The 22,340-nt window shown below is 39.0% G+C and overlaps 1 protein-coding gene across 1 annotated transcript in view; it reads right to left on the reverse strand.

Annotated features, from left to right (window-relative positions):
* Positions 1-266: 266 nt before the first annotated feature.
* triqk (triple QxxK/R motif containing) overlaps positions 267-22,340 on the reverse strand; it is a 28,357-nt gene continuing 6,283 nt past the window's right edge. The window contains exons 3-4 of the mRNA XM_060865688.1: positions 8,249-8,334; positions 267-1,207 (exon numbers count right to left, since the gene is read on the reverse strand). Coding sequence (XP_060721671.1) covers positions 1,100-1,207; positions 8,249-8,334 — 194 coding nt within the window. The 3' untranslated portion in view covers positions 267-1,099. The remainder of the gene's footprint in view (positions 1,208-8,248; positions 8,335-22,340) is intronic.

The following is a 22,340-nucleotide window of genomic DNA, read 5'->3' on the forward strand; positions in this document are numbered from 1 at the left end:
CCAAATTATATTAATAATTTACAGTATTTAATATGTGCAAGATCTCCCACTATGCCATTTTATTTATCTCTCTATTCAACTTCGGGGTTATACTAGGAGAGTATAACTGTAGCATAATAATTTCATTGTATATAGATGCTTAAAGCACTCTTTATGCACATGATAATAAACGTAAAACTTGAACAGTCAGCTTGTGAGACAGCTAGATTTTACCAGACAAATGAACAAGTTCAGACGAAGCAAGAAAGCAAATTATGGTACATCTGTAAACAAGTTATATTTTATTGTGATCCATCAAAATCCTTCAAAACAAATGGGGTACAAAAACTGTTTCAAAACCAACTGATGAAAACAGTAATCCTTCCTTTCAAAATGTTTTGAACACTAATCCTGAGCAAAAGAAGTTTCACACAGATGATAATACCGTAAAGCAACTTTAAACGAGTCAATTCTAAATGTTTACATGATTAACATCCAAATTCATCTGGAATGTCAAGCTTGATATTTCCCACGTGTCCTTGTGAACCAGGCAGGTTCTTAAGTAATGGTAGGATTCACAGATTATCATTAGCAGAGAGCTCATGAAGATCTTTATGACAAAATGATTTATTTTATTGCTAGCGAATTATAGACACTGATTATTTAAGGTTCTAATAAGCTGGGCAAGCTCTCTACGTACACACACACAATATTCTTCATGCTGTACACACTCAGTCAGCTTTAATTTCCTGAGCTGTGGGGAATAAGGGTGTTCCAGAAATCCCAGAAAATATAAAATCAAAGAAAGCACTGGAACAGAAAAAAGATCATTAAGCAAAGAAAGACTTAATCGTGGTTCACTCCTTGGATTCACTCCTAACAGCCACGTATGGTAAACTACCCTCAATTAATTAACTCTTGGTCCCTTAGGAAATAATTAACATTTTATAAAAATGTGAAAAAGCAGATGTTTAGCATCTTTAAAGACAAAGCAAAAGGTCCAATCACTGGGTTCTTAGCAGTCAAGAAGGGCACTGAGAGGTTCTGTCAGAGAAGAACACTTTCTGATTGTAACACAGCCTCCAACCTCACAGATTCCTTCGTCACCTTTCTTTCTTCTTTAGTCCAGGTCCGTGTCCAGGTTCAGCTCGGTGCTCAGGTTGAGGTAGAAGAAGGCGTAAACCCCCAGCAGGAGGACCAGCAAGGCCATGATCACCAAGATAATGTCCTAAAACAAGGTACAATTTAAAATCCATAGCAAAAATGGGACATACTTTTTAAAAGCAGATGAATACAAACCACTGAAATGACACAAACCACTCAGAGTTGAACCGCAGCCAGTCACAGCTTCTTATATATACACATTCTAGACCACAGCCGTGGAGGCCGTAAGTGCACTTAATGTGCTTTAAAATGTGCAGGTGTGTGTCATATGCCAAAAATAAATGCTTTTGTGCAAAGAGCTCTATCAACTTCCAGACCACAAAACACCCTAGCAACGCCAGCGTGCTACCTTTATGCGAATGAAACACTCTCCAGACCAGGCTTGCAAAGCTTTCTGAACAAACCAAACTATTTTGATGAGGTAAAGTGCCGGAAAATTCAACCTGCAATGCTCCCGTCACTGAAAACCGAATGGCAGCTCTAAAAGCAAATATAACATGCGTATATCAGCGTATATCAGCGTATATCAAGCCTACCACCACCTTAAAGTATTTCATCATTTATTAAATCTCCATATGGTCTGTTAATTGTAGTATTACTCAAGTAAGAAATAAAAGCTGTCAACGTTCATTATTTTCCAATAACAGCGTGTTCCTTTTATGCCACAACTATTTATCACTGCAAATATTTTAATTATTGAAGAACAACACGTCATTTATTTAATGTTGGGAAAATCAGACAGCAAGCGTTGTCATGTCATATTAATGATAATACAGTGTCTGAATAAACAAACAAACAAATAAAATGAAACTTGGTAAGGGGAAATTTGTATTTGGACCTGTTAGTCTTCCTTATTTAGTTTACTCCCAGTTACCCTAAACAGCTATGATATTAAAACCACTGACATGTGACGTGAATAACATGATCTTGTTACAATGTCAACTGTCAAGGGGATATATTAGACATTTACATTTATGGCACTTGGCAGACGCACTTATCCAGTGCGACTTACCTTTATCTCGTTTATACAGCCGAGCATACTGAGGGTTATGGGCCTTGCTCAACAGCCTAGGAGAGGCAGCGTGGTGGCCTTGGGATTCGAACTCACAACATTCCGTCAGTAGTCCAACACCTTATCCTACTGTACTACTGCCCCACATTATAAGCTAGCAAGTGACATTATCCTTATCCTACTGTACTACTGCCCCACATTATAAGGCAGCAAGCAACATATAAGGCAGCAAGTGAACTGTCAGTTATCGACAGTAATGTGTCAGTAGTAGGAAAAATGGGCAAGGGTAAAAATCTGAGTGACTTTGAGTCTCTGAGGGCTAAACGGTGATGCCTTGATGACAGTCAGACAATTTCCAAAACAGAAGGTCTTCCCAGAATACAGTGGTTAGTACAAGCGTTATGGTCTTTTATGCACAAGACTCACTGATGTGTGTTTAACAAAGGCTAAAATTAATGCTGGGTATGAAAGAAACGCATCAGAACATGCATCATCGCATGCTGTATAAGTGACAGTGTAGCCGCAGGCAGGTCAGATTGGCCAACAGTGGTTTCTTTCAGCAGGATAACGTGCCCTGATAGACTGAAAACTTTGTTCAGAAACATGAAAAAGACTTCAATGTATTTGTGGCCAAGTCAAGAAAATGTCTTAAACTTAACCGGGAACACAAGAGCTGTCGCTTTGGAGATGCGCAGACCCATCAGTCTGAAGTTGATTACATGTACTGGAAGCAAAAACAAGCAAGCAAGCAATCAGGCAAATAAAGATGGATGGATGGAGGGATGAAAGGACGGATGGATGGATAGATAAATAGATTTAAATAAAAAAATATATAGTAAACACAGACTTCTTTGGCTCAACTGAAAGAAAAAAAGGCCAAGGGAAAAAAAAACTAATCTCACAGAAAAGCTTTTTTCTAATTGAGGGGGAAAAAACAGCTAATCTCACAGAAAAGACTACTCTAATTAAGACTTTTCCTGGGTTTAATGGAAAAGTTAAACTAATGATAGCTGCAGGACTGGTGTTCAAACCTGAATTAGATTTTTAAAAAAAAAGTTAGTCATGACAATTACAATTCTCATCAACCTCCGTTTCATTAAGTGCAATCGTCTAGTAAAGCAAATTACCAAAGCCACTGTTCTTCATCTTGACATCTTCTTATCAAACTTCTAATCAAATTTAGGTACTTTAGGAGTTTTTCTCTGTGCACAATGTGTGCAAATTACATAGATACACAGCACAAAGGAAGGAAAATTGCACTAATATATTGAACTGTGTGTGTGTGTGTGTGTGTGTGTGTGTGTGTGTGTGTGTGTGTGTGTGTGTGTGTGTAGATTTAGAAGCAGAAGAAATCTCCGATTTGCTTCTGAACCTCTGGACTTTTAGCTTTTCTTGAGTGGCACAGGTTCAAAAATGTATCTTTGGAACAATGCTAAATTAGAGATATTGTTTGTGCTAAATTACAAACAACAATCCTGACTCTCCTTCAACTCTTCAACTAAAAGAGACTAAGAAAAGTAAGAAGCAGAAAATAAAAAAGAAAGAAAAAGTACACAACATATCACTCGTACGTTCGCAAAAAAAAGCAAAGGATTAATAGTGGCTGTAACGGCCATGACTATCTGTGTAGAAACTGCAGCGGACATCATCAGCACGTTCATTCTCATTAACACTTACTAGCTCCTGCGTTTCTATCTCATCCACCCAGGCGCCAGACAGCTTTAGTCATCCGTAATTGGAAAACTTTTACATTTCATGCCCTTTAGTTTCATTTATTGGACCCATGTTGATTTAGCTGTCAAGTAAACTGCTTTGTGCGCAGCCATAATTGCTATTGCATGGAGTGTTTGGATTGATTTGCATTTGTTTCTTATGAGATGTTTCAGCAATATTTTTGCCACCTTGGGCAAGTATAGTTTACAGTAGTTGTATTTAGAATAAGACAGCATGTTATTTTTTACTTTTACTCTAGAAATCTAGTGGAATCTAAATCTTAATTCCACCCACTTTGAAGAAATACTATGACGTTAAGCGGCATCACATCACACCGTCGTTGATTAAGTTCCTATAACAGCACAGAGAATATTTCATACGGATATTTGTTCAAATAAGGATGTTGATTTTGTAGCACGATATCTCAAACTTATTACTAGTAAAAGTGTTGTACTTTGTGGTCTGCTGTGCAATTTCGACAAACATACTTTTGATTAAAATGTGCTTGATGTCGAAGTTTATCTCATCTAGTTTGAAATTTAAGGTAAAACAGGAATAAATAAATTTAGAAAAGAACCGAAACTTGCAAATAAATTGAATGAAATTTCCATTAAACTAAAAACCTACACTGTATGTAACAATTTTACCTCAAAATAGTAAATAGTTCAGGATTAAATAGTCAACAACGGTGTATATTACTTGAGTTATTCGGTGCAATAGGTTTTAATGTTAATAGTGTTGAAAAGACAAGTAAAGGAATTCTATACATTTTACAGAGGGATGTTGTGGACAGTTTTTGTTTCCAACACAGACCCAATTATCCCAGAAAAAAAAATCACCCCTGCATTTTTTCTACCATTTTACACACTTTTTTAGTTTGTGTTTACTAATTTTTTCAGCTACAGAGTCTAAAGCAGGTAAGTTGAAGCTGCCAACATCGCAAGCCAACATCAACAATAGTTATAAGCTTGGATTTCATGTTAACTGGCAGTGTAGCTGTTCATCAGGCCCAAACGTGTTGTATAAGCTCCCCAGTGAAGGTCACTGGTCAGTGTGTTGGTGTATTAGACTCCATGTGTGCAGTGTAACAGTGAGTTTCAGGTCTCATAAACTACAGAGGCGTGAACAAGCCTCATAAACACGACTCAGATAAGAGCTGCAACACTGGCAGGGATGTTACGCCGAGTTATACGAGGTGCTGATCGACTGCTGCTACGCCGACCCTGTAAATACACCGAGGGGCAGAACGAGGTAATGGCAAGAGGTTACATCATCCAACAAGCACTTCTGTGCATTATTGTGTAGGGACTGGAGATATTCACAAGAAAAGAGAAAAAAAAAAGAAATAAATTTTGCTTCTCTAGATAACAAGGGCCATGTGTATAAATTTTGTAGTTTAAAAGATCATTTTTAAATACCCAATAATTGTAAACAATGTTAACGAAAGCATAAAGCAGGTGTGTGTGTGTGTGTGTGTGTCTGTGTGTGTGTGAGTGTGTGTGAGTGTGTGTGAGTGTGTGTTTGTCTTGTTAAAAAAAAAAAAATGAATATGACTTGATGCCCTTTTTTTGAGTTGATCTGTGGAACTGTTGATCTGGGATTTTCACCCATCAGTCTTTGTAGTTTACATAGAAAGATGTGAGAAACAAACAGCATCCACTGAGCATCAGGATGCGTCGTTATGGAGAAAGGTCAGAGGAGAACAGACAGGTGGAGATGAGTTCAAGCTGACAGGGAGGCTAGGTGACTCAAAAAGCTACTCTTCGCAGCACTGGCACGCAGAAAAGTAGCTCAACTTGTTGTACTTTGAATATCTGTGTAATTTTAACAGAATTTAAAATGACATCCATATGTTCTTTAGAGATTCAGAGGTTCATGTTGGAAAAATTGCCCTTGTCATTGTTTAATTTGACTCCCCCCTTTTGATTTAAGTGAAAAAGAAAAAAAAAACGTGTTAAAATATGCAAGGGAATGTAAAACGTAAAGGGGTTAGATGTCATGTGGCTGTTTAGTGTCTGTTTAGTATTCTGTGCCAGCAGGCAGTACATTAGAACGCCATATTTTCAGACCATTGAGTCTATGGTGAGGATGCAGCCAGCTCCTCTACTTGGGGCCAGACGGTGCCATCCACTGCGTCTGTTGTTTGGGGGCAGGGACATGCCCATGCCAAGTGGCCTGGTGCCTGAAACTACCTGTGCCAGCATGCCAACTGGTCAGTGCATGGCGCACAGCAGCTCACAAAAGCTGCCAACCTGCTTCATCCTCAGCAAAGAGCAGAGCAGAACAGAACATAACGAAGGATGACATGAGGAAAAAGAGAGGGGGGGTGGTGGTGGTAGTGGTGGTGGTGGTGGCTCTACACATGTCAGTCATCATTAAAGTCCCACCTCTTAAAATATGGTCAGGGACTCACATGCCATGCATTTACCACCACAGGGGAAAAAAGCAGTGGAAATCCGAGTGGAGTAAAGAGTCAACTTCCTGAAAGTGTGATGACAAGGCACACATACAGGCCAATAAAAAAAGGTAGACAGAGCTGAGCAGTTCATTAATCACAACTCCAGGACAAATTCCAACCCAACCTACCAGTATGGCAGAATTCAATTCACTTCTAAGGACAGAGGTTCTCTAGGGTTCTCTAGAAATCCTGCCCGTCCGAACTTTCCAGACATTAGCACACGAGCATCGTTGTTAATTCAAGCTGGTTCATTCTGACAGGAAATAAAGAAGAAGAAGAAAAGCAGCTCTACAACAGCAGGTCACACAGGGTCCACTCCTGACAACCAAGAACTGGAATCTGAAGCTACATGTTCACCTTGTAAACAATTAAGTCATGTGCGATCATCCTGTCTCAAAATAAATCCTTTCATCTACTCTGATTCTGATAGTAACGTGGAAATAACCGTCGAAAGTAAAGTGGTCTGAGATGAACGATCAAGATGAACAGAATGTTTGTGTGCTAAAGAAGTTACCGGTCAACAGGCATCTGAAAAAAAGAAGGAACTACAGTAACCCATCCAAAGTGCACACACACAGCAGTGAACACACACACCGTGAACACACACTCGGAGCAGTGGGCAGTCATTTATGCTGCGGCGCCCGGGGAGCAGTTGGGGGGGTTCGGTGCCTTGCTCAAGGGCACCTCAGACGTGGCCGGCCCGAGACTCGAACCCACAACCTTGGGGTTAGGAGTCAGACTCTCTAACAATTAGGCCACGACTTCCCAAATAAATATAATACAAGCAGATTTAATGAATTACAGTCTTTAATAAAGTCCTTAATCTGTTCTTAACATAAACGTGCATGATGTAGAAGCGACAAGGATCCAGGCGACGTCGACCCCGTTACGTGGGTCAGGACCAGTGTTGTAATGTAACGGAGTACAAATACTTCGTTACTGTACTTAAGTAGAAATTGCACGTATCTGTACTTTACTTCGCTATTTAAATTTATGTCAACTTTCACTTTTACTCCACTACATTTCCTAGATAAAATGTCTACTTTTACTCCGTTATATTTCCACTAAGTATCTTCGTTACTCGTTACTACAAAATAAAATCAGAAGAAATGTGTGTGACTGCAATAAGGGAGGTTTGGCGAATCACTGCTCCTAGATTGCATTACGCGCACAGCTACACGTACACAGGTACCTCCGTACACGTGCACGCGCAGTCAGAGCTGGAGGCGTTTATCTATAACGTTAATCGGTGGAAAGCCGCAAAGACGGCAACCATCCATTCAATACTAAATAAAAATAACATTTATTGATTTGTAAAAATAACATTTATTGATTTGGTCTTTTTCTTGTGAATTTTTTTTATTATTGACTGCATTCATTGGACACACTGTTTGTAGAGAATGCACACATACATGAACTGATTTGATTCAAGACTGGCATCATTACATCATGCATAAAATTTTGGTGTCCACTTTTGCCAATTAATAATACCATAACTTTTGGCTTACTATGTAGTCATATAATATATAATATAAAACTCTTCTTGTTTTAAATTCTCACTGAGGGCAAAAACCCCCTAAAGATTAAATCCTAGAACCGCCCCTGATCTTATGCCTACCGAAAATCACTGAAATTTTACTTTTTACTTTTACTTCAAATCCTTAAGTACATTAAATATCAGAAAATGACTTTTGATACTTAAGTATAGTAAATATAAGATACTTTAAGACTTTTACTTGGGTAATATTCTAAAAGGTAACTTTCACTTCTACCAAAATCTTTTTCTAGTACGATACTTGTACTTTTACTCAAGTATTGCTTTCTAGTACTTTATACAACACTGGTCAGGACGGAAAATACGGAAAGCTGTAAATTCCAAAAAAAGTCACATACTTGAGTCAAGATAACAAAGAGGGTCTCACCCTGATTCCTGGAGCGCTCTTCTTTGCCTCTGCCTTCAGTCGTGTGGCTCGCAAAGCCGGCTTGGTTTTCTTATAATCCTGCTTTCCTGAAATAACACACAGACACAACACACACACACACACCACACACTTTACTTCTGTTGTCTAGATGTCCGAATAAAAGCAACCAATCAACAACTGTTTGAATATTTCCAGGTACTATTTCAAATCGCAATTTAGCAATAATTACTTAGAGAGATGGTCCACTTTGTAAATTCTTTATTAACACTTAAATAAAAAAAAAAAAAGTTTGTAATTGTCTTCATTAAAGCTTCATTGGGATCATTAGACTAATGGATTTTGTTAAAGCGCAATCAGACGCACGAAGTGCACGTCGGCATTTACTTATTAATAACACGTTAATATATCTGTTTTATTCCAGTGAAGTGGGAGTGGGTGTGTTTTTTTTCCTGGAATATATTAAATAACTTCACAAGAAGCTCATAATTTTAACAACTAATCCATAAATGTACTGACGGTTTCTGCTGCATGCACAGAGCCTTGATTGCTCTCACAAGCAGCAGGTTTATGCGAGATTGTTTTGTGAAGTGAACCCACAGGGCATATAAAACACCTGGCTCTGTGTGTGTGTGTGTGTGTGTGTGTGTGTGTGTGTGTGTGTGTGTGTGTGTGTGTGGTCTCTTTCAGATAGTAAACCGCAAGATGGAGGAGAGCTGGATGAGCAAGACAGAGGGTCTGTATGTACTGTATGTGTCTATAGGCTAAATGTGCTGAATTATCCACATTGGGACCAGTTTAGATTCCCAGTTTAACTCCCCCTTGATTATGGCTGACTAACATGAAGAGGAGGAGGATACACAGTGAGCAGGTGATTGTTATGTTAAAGTACGGGGGTGTCTCGACGGATAAAAAGACCCAAATGCAGGATAACTAAAAAAAAAACAGATTTATTAATCATAACAAACAAAACCGAAACTCGTAAATAACGACACAAAGCCATTAAAGACACCAAAGAAAAGACAAGGATTCCGCGCTGCTAAAGGCATTGTGGCACGGCTAAATACTAAAGACAATTAGACACATAAGGGACAGTTGTTCTGAGGCGGGAAGGAATAGACAAGGGCGGGGCAGACATGTGAACACAAAACGTACACAAAAAGGCACATGGCAAAAGTCCGGGCTAGATCCTGACATGTAAAGCGTCTAAAGCAGTTTGCTGATAGACTCTCAGAGCCGTCTTCCCTCCTCCATACACCACAAGAAGTGTTTATATGTGACTTTGTGGCTTTGTCACTATTCTGTTCAGAAAAAAAGACGGTAGACGGTAAAGATGTTATCTACGGATCAGAAGGTTCAGAAAGTTAATTCAGAGCCTAGACCTGCCCCTGCTGGGAGCTTGACCAAGGCACTTAACCATCAGTTGTATAATTAAGATAAATACAAGTCACGCCAGAGAAGTGAGTCTGCCAAATAAATCTAAATCTGAAAGAAATTAGATAAAGCCGTTTGGAAAGATGATTGAATTGTAAGATTAAAGTTGTGTCTGTTCTGCAAAGAGAACTGGAGGTATAATAAAAAGAAACGTACCATAACCAAGACTCTGCCAGGTATCATAACATGTTTGTGTTTATTTTTGCTGGTCCAATTAGAATCTTACCAAGAATCTTCTTGATAAATGATAAAGTAGAGTCCAGGGTCTGTTACACAATACAGCAAATGGATTTAATCTCACTTTTGTATCACTGTTCTTTCTACCAGACACATTTAATCCCAGAAAATATCAAATTATATATACACAAGTCTCTGGAACTGGACTGGGAACCACTTTTCCAAAAGATATTCCATCAGTTGGTGTTTGTTGATGGTGGAAGAGATCTAAAGGTCAAAGATGAGAAAATCTCCTTCACAGGTTTCTGTAATAGAAGTTGGGTCTAAATGTTCCCACCATTTGCTTTTTCACACAACGGGCCCATATGACGTCTTTTTTGCTCAGCAACTGCAAGGATCAGCATCTCTTTTTTCCTGGCAGCTAGCTCGACGTTATTTCCGCAAGACGTACGCCGAAGCCTGAACACGTCACTACAAATTCTACCGTGCCTGAGACGTGGTGACGGTGAAGGCCGTAAGTATACGATTTACTCATTTTCATCCTCATCAAACCATCCAGTGATCCATCATGGGTCACTTCCTAGAAGACCACCAGGATAGAAATGTTTATAGAAATGTTTCATCAGAGAATAAAGATAACAGAGAATCAAAATGGAGATAAAGACTTCAATCCTCATCTCAGAGATTTTTTCTATCAAACGTACGTCATCATAAGCCAATATGTTTTTTCCCTTTAATGCGCTACCCATCTGTATATTGTTATGAGGGAAATATCGGGGTCTCTTACAATATTTTCCATCCCGAATATTTTCAGAAAAAGTCAGCAAGTAAGCAAAGAGAAAACAAAATCAGTCTGTGCTTTGATCGAGGTAACCTAATCAAATGAGTGCAAGACAAACACATGCAGAGACAAAGAATCTGGAAGTCATTTGTCAAAACAGTCCAGCACTGCTTAATAATAGCTAAACATGATAATCATCGCAATTATTCAGACAATTTAGCCGAAAAAACAAATGTATCACACTTAATGTTATTTGGCGTGTTTACGAATCTTGGAATTAAAACTAGAGGTGTCCGTTTTAATCAGTTCCTCGTTTATAGTATATAGTGTCTAGTAAAACTTGCTCGAACGTCGTGAAGCCATAACGTGTTAACTGTTTGATTGAACTGTTTAATATTTCACATTACACTCATGTCATTCATTCTCTAAAGCCTGGAGATTCATTCAGAAGATTTCTCAATCTAAGCAAGTAAATATGTGGGGTTAGTTTTCTGCACTGGATTGTCAGATTATTGTAAACACATGTTCCCATTGTATATGATCAAATAAAGTTTATTAGCTCAATGAAATAAGCTTGGTTAGGTCGAAATGAGCAGATATTAAACTGGTGGTGTTTATAATGCTTCAGTGAGCTTTTAACTTCTTTTCAGCACTTCATCGTCTCATGTAAACACACGCAGAGTAAAGATTGAAGTGTTTATTGTCATCTGTACAGGAAACATTGTGTTACACCATACAATAAAACAGTCAAGACATAAATTAACAGGTTGTGTCTTAGGACAGCAAAAGACTTTCTACCATTATGTTTTAACAATGGAGCAAATACAACATGTAGAAAATCATGAACAACTCATGAGAATTAATGAACTTCATTTTCTCAAAATGCTGCACAACATAACAAACTTTGTCGTCCTAACCCTCTGTCTGTATAGTGTATAGCATGTGCCCTTGTGTCCATACACAACCGTACACACCATACACCCCACACACATACCATACACACCATACACCCCACACACACACCTTACACACCACACACACACCCCCCACACACACACTCCCCACACACCATACACATCACAAACACACACACACCACACACAAACCATACACAACACACATACCATACAGCACATACACACCACACAGACCACATACACACTACACACACACACACCATACACACCACACAGCACATACTGTACACACCACGCACACCATACACCCCACACACACACAAGTTACACACCACACACCCCCCACACACTCCCCACACACCATACACACCACACACACACCACAAACAAACCATACACAACACACACACCATACACACACCATACAGCACATACACACCACACAGACCACATACACACTACACACACACACACCATACACACCACACACACCACACAGCACATACTGTACACACCACGCACACCATACACTATTTCACTAAGTCACTATTTTACTTTTTTTAAGTTCTTTCTTTCTTTCTTTCTTTCTTTTTGTATGTGTTTGTTTATTTATTGGTTTATTTCATTATTATAATTTGCCAAATTATGTTCAAAGTTCTAGCTTGAAAAAGGTGAAGCGTACGTTTGGTTTCGTTACAGCACATAATCAGCAATATAGAGAGGAAGAACAGAGGAGGTTCAATTTAACACAAAAATGATATCCAGCATGTTTAAGCAGTCAACCTGACACAGGACAGGTTTTATACATACCAAATTCAAAATCATACATAATCAAGTAATATACTGTACTGTAAATAACGTTTTTTTTTTCTGTTATTCAGGTTTCAAAGATAAGAACAGCTACAACCAGTTGGATGTTAACTCGACACAATGAGTGTCCAAAGCTAAGGTCAGGGAAACAGCTTGGTTCTTACCACACATTGGCAGAAGCCTGCTGCTAGAAAACATTTCTTTATCAATTACGGTTAAATCTGTCAGCCAAAATGAAGAAATAGAAGATAACCTCATGTGTTGCTCGTACACATCCTATATTACTATCAGTGCACCGTTTCATGTGTAACATCTGAAATCCTGTGCATTAGCAAACTGAACACATCCATCTATCCAGTCAATCATTCCACAGATCCATAAAAACGCAATTACTCCACACTCAGAACACTTACACCTTCAGTGATATGCGCAAGCACTACAGCAGTTCGGTCTTGCATTTGCACCGATTCGACTCGAACCTTGTTTTGTTCTAAAGCAGCGGGGACAGATTAGGTGTGTGTCTTATTTTTGCTGAAAGCTCTTGTTGTGGGCCAAACTGCACACAGCAAACAGACTCGACCATCTGTTCCAAATGAATAATTAATTGTGACCAAATCAAAGTAATTGCTCTGAGAAATGTGAATAAATTGTGTATACAGTGAGAGGCCTTGCTGGTGCACACTGACTTTGTCCTTTATGCACTCTTCTGATAGACAAGAAGCACAAATACACGTAAATACGTGTTGCACCGTGTGTATATACTTAATCAGGCCTAATAATCCTCATCATCTTAACTCCAAAAAATGTAATGTGCACTTGTTTATTTGTCAGTGATAAGCACTGAAATTCTTTGTCATGTCACACTCTACAGTGCTGATCAACGGCTCATATGTAAGGAAACACTCTTTCAGAACTATTTAAGTATTTGTACTTTTAGAAGTTTTTCTGTTTGGATCTTGCCTACTACAATCAAAATATTCATAAAAAGGTTATAAAACAAAAAGGTTATTGGAACAGATGTAAAAACGTCTCGCACTTAAAGCCAGTGAATATTTTTTTAACATTTTTACTGAGAAAAAATTCCCATAACTTGATTTCTATTCCACAGTCAGAATTGAATGTCAGTGTACTGGTAGCTAGGAAATTTATTTATTTTTTATTTTTTTATTTTACAATTATTACGTCACAGTGTCTTTCTTTGAATCTTTAAATTCAATAACAGTAACATTTTCGGTGGCTTAGTGGTTAGCACGTTCGCCTCACACCTCCAGGGTTGGGGGTTCGATTCCCGTCTCCGCCTTGTGTGTGTGGAGTTTGCATGTTCTCCCCGTGCCTCGGGGGTTTCCTCCAGGTACTCCGGTTTCCTCCCCCGGTCCAAAGACATGCATGGTAGGTTGATTGGCATCACTGGAAAATTGTCCGTAGTGTGAGAGTGCGTGAATGAATGAGAGTGTGTGTGTGCCCTGCGATGGGTTGGCACTCCGTCCAGGGTGTATCCTGCCTTGATGCCCGATGACGCCTGAGATAGGCACAGGCTCCCCGTGACCCGAGGTAGTTCGGATAAGCGGTAGAAGATGAATGAGTGAGAGTAACATTAACTCCGTTTCAGATTACACAGCTGTACATGTGAAGAAAATGGCAACGCGTAAATTACCTTGTTGTAATAAGAATATTTTTTCTGTCTATTAGCATTTTTCGTTTACGTTTTGCCGTCATGGCTAACATATTCCTAGATGACCCGCAAGTTTACCATTAATCCTACACTGTATTGCTATTGATGGCTTTTAGATGAGCGAATTTGGCAGCACATAGTAGAAATTTTCTACCAATTTCAGATCACAACAAAAGAATTATTTTAAGATGTGTAAAAAAACCATAGTATATAAAGTCCGGTTTACGGATTATTCCAAAACGTGCACGGGTTTCAGAAGGAGAAAGCATTGTGATTTGAGCTAATTTTCTCTAAAAATGGACGGACATGCCAACAATATTAGCACTATAGCTAATTTTCAAATGATTTGGTACATCAAAAATGTCTCCAACTACTGCTATCTATACATGTGCATGTGAAATGACACGGGTTTAATTACCAAGACAAGTAGTTACCACTTATGAAGGACATGACTTGCTACTGTAGCTAATCAAATTTCACTCATTAGATTGCTTTCAGTTGAACATTCATGTTCATTTAAGGTGTAAATCGATCTAAATAGGTGATATGAAAATACGAAGAGCATGCGTTGTATAATACAAAATACATTTTGTTCTACAATACGCTATTTATATCTGTGATACGAGTCTCAAATAGCATTCTATTGGGCAAACAGTGCGCAGTGTAACTTTTACAACATTACAATGCTCTTCCACAGCCTCGCTTGTGTTGACTCAGATTCGGCAGTGTTGCATCAAGTCTACCTGCAACTTCATATAACTAAGTTGTCTGTGTATGGACTTAATAAGTAGAAGAATAATGCAATTTAATACACTTCTAAAATTTGCATATAATTAATAACATATAAAGGTGCTATTTGCATTTATATACCATACATGAATTTATAAAACATTAGATGTATATATAATGTATAATCTAGAGGTATAAATATGTATTAGTTCAAATATTGGTTGGTTCCAGTAAAAAGATTTAAATTTGGGTCCAACCACAATGGAGTGGATAAAAGAAACTTGATAAATGTACTATTTACGATTTATTTGAAATCTGCAATTAATCTAAAATATAAATCGTCTCTGTCGGGCGGAATCCTCGTTTCTCCAAAACCATTATTTTTCAGGAAATTAAAAAAACGCCGTACCTTATCTGCAGTACACAGGGTTTAGTCCACGTTGAAGTGGATTCTCTTGCGCTAAATTCCTGTCCTCAGACGAGCACCAGAACTAGCGGGGGTCAAGATTTTTTTTTCTTTGAGCCCAGTGTTTTGAAGAAATTTACCTCAGAAGACGTGTTGATTCGTTGCGACTTTTCTTGAGGAGAAATATGCCGCGACGCTCTCCCGCAGAGTGAGGAAGAGGTGGACAGATGAAGTGTCCAATGGAGTTATGAGATTTGCGCTCAAGCTATTTTCAAGACTTTAGATTAATAACTTAATAACAGACCCACGTGGGGACTGACCAATAGCATCGATATGTGAAAAAATATGAAATTGACAAAATTTGGACATACGAGGTTTCCGCCTGACAGCGACGAAATATAATGCTATTATCATCGGGAATACAGTTTTTCTACTGTGATCTCAATGTGACCATCCTCGTTATTAAATAATGGAACTCAAAATGATGTTGTATACATAAATGTCCAAATAGATTCACTACATACAGTATCTCACAGAAGTATGTGCACCCCTGATATTTTTGTAAATATTTTATTATAACTTTTCATGTACACCGTCCAGGGTGTATCCTGCCTTGATGCCCGATGACGCCTGAGATAGGCACAGGCTCCCCGTGACCCGAGGTAGTTCGGATAAGCGGTAGAAAATGAATGAATGAATGAACTTTTTATGTGACAATGACACTTTGCCACAATGTAAAGTAGTGAGTGTACAGCTTGCAGTGTAAATTTGCTGACCCTGAAACTGAGCTGCAGCACAGTGGCCAAGACTATACAGCGGTTTAACAGGACAGGTTCTACTCAGAACAGGCCTTGCCATGGTCGAGAAACAGACGTATGAATGCTGTGTTTGGGAAATAGACGTATGAATGCTGCCAGCATTGCTGCAGAGGTTGAAGGGGTGGGGGGTCAGCCTGTCAGTGCTCAGACCATATGCCGCATACTGCATCAAAACGCTCTGGTGAACTCCATAAGCCAGTGCTTTTTTGTACATTTTTACTTATGGGTGTACTCACTTTTGTGGCCAGCGGTTTAGACTGTGTGGCCGGAATGCCTGTGTGTTGAGTTCTTTTGATGGGACATCAAATTCACACTGTTATACAAGCTGTATACTCACTAATTTACATTGTAGCACAGTGTCATTTATTCAGTGTTGTCACATGAAAAGATATAATAAAATATTTACAAAAATGTGAGGGGGTGTACTTACTTCTGTATAACTGATTGTTTAGGAACTACTAAAAAAAAAAAAAAAAAACCTACTGCCCAACACATATCAAAGCTGTGTGTAGTGTATGTTAATGCACTAATTTGATTTATACACTAATTAGAATTGAATTCATTAGATTTGTTTGCAGTTCCAATCTCATTGTAATTAAACATATTACCTTGACAAATTTGACGAATCCACTAAGCTGACTATAGCTAATGCTACAAAAAATGATTGGTCACACTTCAATCCTCCATCCCAACCACTCGCGTCAAAAATGGGCAGAACTCATTCATTTTTCCTTAGTAACTGATTTACACCGATCAGGGGTATGGTGGATCCAGGCACGAAGAGGGAATACACACTAAAATGGATACCAGTCACTTTCAGAGCTGACTATGAATATTCACACACTTATTAAAGTTTAGGGACAGTTTTGAGTATGTTTAGGGAGGTAGGAGGAAAATGAAGGACCCCAAGGAAACCCACATAGGCACTAGGAGAAACCTACAAACTTAATATCAGAGAGATAGAAAAGTGACTGTGGTATGAAACAATGAATCATTATTGCCAAATAATTATGCCAAAATCAGTCAATATCTTAAAATCCCAATCATGTCAGAAAGGACCTTTTAATTCCAAGATCCAGATTTTAAACACCAAATGTTGACTGGTTTTAGACGAAGGGTTGTGCAGTGTTCTTTCTCTAACTGGTAAACTGTAGCAATGAGTAGTTCCACTAAAATGACAATAGAATATTTATTCACATGTACCTTAGGGTCTTCGAATCAAACAGGATACCAAAACCATCCACCAGCATGCCAAGACCTTCCACCATAGTCAAGTAACATGTGGCACAGCAATAAATAAATAAAAAAAGCTTTTATTTTGTCACATACACATTACAGAACAGTAAAATTCCTTCATCACATATCCCAACTTTGGGGTCAGAACACAGGGTCAGCCACAACACAGTGCCCCGGAGCAGAGAGAGGCTCAGGGGCCCGACAGTGGTAGCTTGGCAGTGCTGGATATTAAACCCTGATCTTACAATCAACAACCCAGAGCATTAACCACCTGAGCTACTCTGCTTTGGAATGAATCCTGGAACCTTCTACTGAGCACCAAACAGCATATCAATTTATCCACTGTCTATAGAACCACATGTACATATGCAACCAGAGTACAATTTCATACTTTCTACTTGACAAGGGTGGTGAGAATCACCTGGGTAATGAACACCACGATGGCATGAGAGACTACCACAGGAAACATGTTTAGAGCTGAACACTGAACGAACACTGGAAAGAGCTGGTGTGTTAACCTTATAGAAAGTAGAGATGATGATGATGATGATGATGATGAGGAGGAGGAGGAGGAGAAGGAGGAGGAGGAGGAAGTGATGACCAGTTTCTAATTGGGCATCCACCAATATCATGTCATTAGGCCAGGGTGACAATATCCACCAACCAGTCGCCCCACAGTTGCTCTGGGCAGTGTTGGTTCAGCGGTTAAAGATCTGGGTTAATGATTTTAAGATCAAAGTTTCAAGATCAGCACTAACAGGCTGCCACTTCTGGACCCTTGGAAAGGGCAATGGTGACTCTGTGCTCTGACACCAGCTTCCTAACAAGCCAGGATAATCAACGAAAGAATTTAACTAGACTGTAAAGCATAGCTGATAAATAAAGGTTCTCTCTGAGGATCAGCTTGCTGTCATTCAGTCTAAGTAGCATGATAGTGTGCACAATGGGCAACTTAACACAAGGTCAATCAAGGTTTAAACAATTGTGATAAATTACCTTAGGAAGAACCCCCAGGTATTAGTGCCATGCCATAGTCATCTATCTACTGACACACAGATGAAAGCTTGCATATTGGAGAGTTTTTTCCGATGCAGGAAAACAGCTAATGTATAATGTATACTGTATCATAAGCATTCAGTGCTCTGCGAGTGCACATTTGGCCATAGAGCTACATTTGGGTAACACAGTGTTGAGATCAACAGCTAGCCTGCTTGTAAGCCAGTTGTTGTTCAGCTGCCATGCTAAAAGCTAGCGATAAAATTGCCATGATAGATTTCGTAGTGTTCGTTGCTATGTGTTTTGTATCACACCACTATCCGATCGCCACTATGCACCCACTATGACAGAGGGAATAAAAAAAATACCCTAGCTGAATAAGTAAAGGCACAAGCACACAAAGAAAGAACTGTCCAAAGAATATTCAAGCTTTCTTAAAGGAAAGAAACTTAAAGAAACAAAACAAACAAAACAAAAGAAAACCACACATTTTTGACACAAAAATGCTGTTCTCTTAATAAAGTCTTTTTAACTGTATTTTTGAAGTATAACTTTCAGTTCCATCTCATTTGGAAAACCACATCTAGCAGAATAATAAATATAAATGTATATAGAATGGCTAATTGAATTAATTCCATGAAGACCTAAGGACTTAAGGTCTCTTAAGACTTCATAGATTACACGAAGCTGTGCAGTCGTTGGTATTTTCTAATTATATGATTTAATTATTGAAGAAAGAAACACTTTTACTTGTTTATAAATGGCAGTAGGTCTGTACAGTTTGTCCAAACAATTACAGCACCAACCAGAGTGGAGGACATGAATAATAATAATAATAATAATAATAATAAAAAAAAATAATAATAATAAAAAAAGGTTTTAAAAAAAGCAGTCAAAAAGTGTCAGGTTTTGAGGGGAAATAAAGGACAGGTGCCTGAATAAGGAAGCTGCCATGGTGTGTGCACACACACTGCTTTTGTGACAAGACTATAGGCAGTGTTGTTTGGAATTAAAGTTAAAAGCAGTGAGATGCCTGATTGGAGAGGACAGTCTTGAATCCTAGCTAGAGGGTCGAGAACAGTGACGGCCTGGCGACAGGCCTTGGTTTTAGAGAGAGAGAGAGAGAGAGAGAGAGAGAGAGAGAGAGAGAGGTAAAGCACTGACATCATTCATCAGCAAGAAGCAGTGCTACAGGCTGACTCCCACCACATGAGAGCCATTTGGCCCTTGTCTCTCACATCACATCACAGTGACAGAGGGAATAAAAAAAAAATACCCTAGCTGAATAAGTAAAGGCACAAGCACACAAAGAAAGAACTGGGCAGATACGACAAAGGCAGAGAACGCAGAGAGAAATCCTGACTGAAAGCCAGCTGCAAATCCAGAAAAACAGCAGCAAGTTATTGTAGCATCTCTGTTGGAACTTAAAGTGACTGTATTGGAAATAAAAGTGACCTCATTCTACCTTTGAGCAAGATAATTACGCAAAGCTTCGACCTTGCCCTCTATGGAGAATGAGAATCATTCAAACTCACTACACATCACACAACACACATCGCTTTGATGCCACTTCATAATTGTTCACATGTGATTTTCCTCTTAACATTACCCACAAAATAGCCAGTTTCCTTCCTTTATGCAATGGGTTAAACTGTTTTTAGACAGCTGGGATGATGTCACATCCAAATGATGCTTGACAAAGGGTTGGCCTGGCCACATACCCATGCAAGAGTAAATAGTCTGATATTAATATGCTGCAATGCCAAAACACTTGGCAGGAATACTGGGTACATACACAGCTTGATATGTAATTCATTCCAAGAGTAAACTCTTCTTGATGACCAATAATGCATCCTGAAATCATCTGCATCTTTTTGCAGAGTTTTGTTGGCAAGTTCATGGTGTAATGGTTAGCACAATGGACTCTGACTCCTGCAAACTGAGTTGAAACCCTGCTGGAGGCTACAGAATGAAATTGGTGTACGAGTTTGCTTATGTTAGGCCAGGACTCTCAACCTCAATATACCCTTGGGATAGTGGTTAAGGTGTTGGCCTTCCTGTCAGAAGGTTGTGAGCTCAAATCTACCAAACTGCCACTGGTGGGCCCCTGAGCAAGGCTCTTAACCCCTAATTGTTCAGTTGTATAAAATGAGACAAAATATAAGTCACTTTGGATAAGAGCATCTGCCAAATATTATAAATGTAAGTTGCACAAACCACTTAACAAAAAGTTGAGATATACAGGACTGACTTAGCAAAGACCTACAGGTAATGCATGACAAAGACAACCACCACACACACAATCATACTACTCTTACTACATTATGAGAAGTAATAACACCATTTATGGCTGATGTATCAATGCTGAAACACTCAACATCACAAAAGCACACTGGCCAGAAAAAAAATAAACCTGACAGGATATAAATTACCTTCTCATTACGTTTTCAAATTGCGTTGCGTATTCTTTCTTTTGTGTTTCTTTGTGCCGTTTCAGGTGACACATTTCTTCTGAGTCGGGAGGAGGGATTCTTATTGTCCATTACCTGCTGTTATGTCTTTGAACAGACGAGATGAAAAAAGAAAAAAAGAAAAAAAAAAAATAAATCGAATATGGCTGAGATGCGGAGATTTCTGCAGGGGTTCAGCTTGTTATGTTTCTTCCAAGACATGAAACAGAGTTGAGACGAGATGGGGTGACGGCACACAACAAGCTAAATAACCCTACTAAGGGGATCGAAATGAGCTCACATAAAATAAAGCATGTGGGTAATGGTGGAGATGACAGTCTGTGTTACTATGTACACAACATCAAGGCTTTGTCAACACACAAAGCCAAGTCGCTGCGCCTGGTGAAACAACATCGCAGTTCAACTTTACAAATGTGCGTTTTCACAATTCGAACTTATTGCATGAGCCCTGTATTTATGATTCAGCTCTCTGCTTTAAATATCCTGTAATGAAAGCATTGTATATAAATGCTATTATACCACAGAGCTGTTCAATTTTCAAACCGGCTTACTTTTCATTAGCCGGTATCTGTAATTCACAGAACAGGGTTTATTTAATATGCTCCTTCTAATATGTTACTGTTTCTATAGTAACTGGTCATTTACAGGGACTTGTATGGTCGATGCGGTCTGTTCTTTTAAATAAGAAATCCTTATTATCATGAAAATAGTGAAGCTTCCTGGTAAAACTTTGTCAACACGGGCAAGGACGTTGGAAGGAATAAACTGCATGGATTTTTATCTACGTACTGTAGCAGCTATAGCTGCATGTAGCTGCTATAATGTAAGTGATAACAAGAACAAATGTGTTTCACAAAAAGTCTTTCAAATTTCAAATTCAATTTCAAGACGTTTTATGTTCTTGAAAACATATTTTATTTACCAGGTTTCTCAAAAATACAAACATCTACATTCATGTTGCTCACATATTATTGTATTATTGTGTGTAACACAATATATTGTATAATGTAACTTTTGCTGTATGATATAAGTAACTTAACTGAGTCAAAAACACAAGGGCCTTGCTCAGGGGCCCATCAGTGGCAGCTTGGTGTACCTGGGGTTTGAGCTCACAACCTTCAGATCTATAGTCCAACACCTCTGAGCTACCATGTACCCTGTGTTAGCGGAGTAAACCAGTTTGGGTTAAATAAGCGTAACTCCACTTCCTTGATGACTTGAATGATCGTAAATTGTTACATTTTTTATTTAGAAACTAGATTCCATTGTATTGTTTAATTTAAACTTCAATATAATTTTCTATATTTTTGTCTAGGGGGCACGGTGGCTTAGTGGTTAGCACGTTCGCCTCACACCTCCAGGGTTGGGGGTTCGATTCCCGCCTCCGCCTTGTGTGTGTGGAGTTTGCATGTTCTCCCCGTGCCTCGGGGGTTTCCTCCGGGTACTCCGGTTTCCTCCCCCGGTCCAAAGACATGCATCTCTGGAAAAACTGTCCGTAGTGTGTGATTGCGTGAGTGAATGAGTGTGTGTGTGTGCCCTGCGATGGGTTGGCACTCCATCCAGGGTGTATCCTGCCTTGATGCCCGATGACGCCTGAGATAGGCACAGGCTCCCCGTGACCCGAGGTAGTTCGGATAAGCGGTAGAAA

This window comes from Tachysurus vachellii, chromosome 3 (genome assembly GCF_030014155.1).
Source record: "Tachysurus vachellii isolate PV-2020 chromosome 3, HZAU_Pvac_v1, whole genome shotgun sequence".
NCBI classification, from domain to species: Eukaryota; Metazoa; Chordata; class Actinopteri; order Siluriformes; family Bagridae; genus Tachysurus; species Tachysurus vachellii.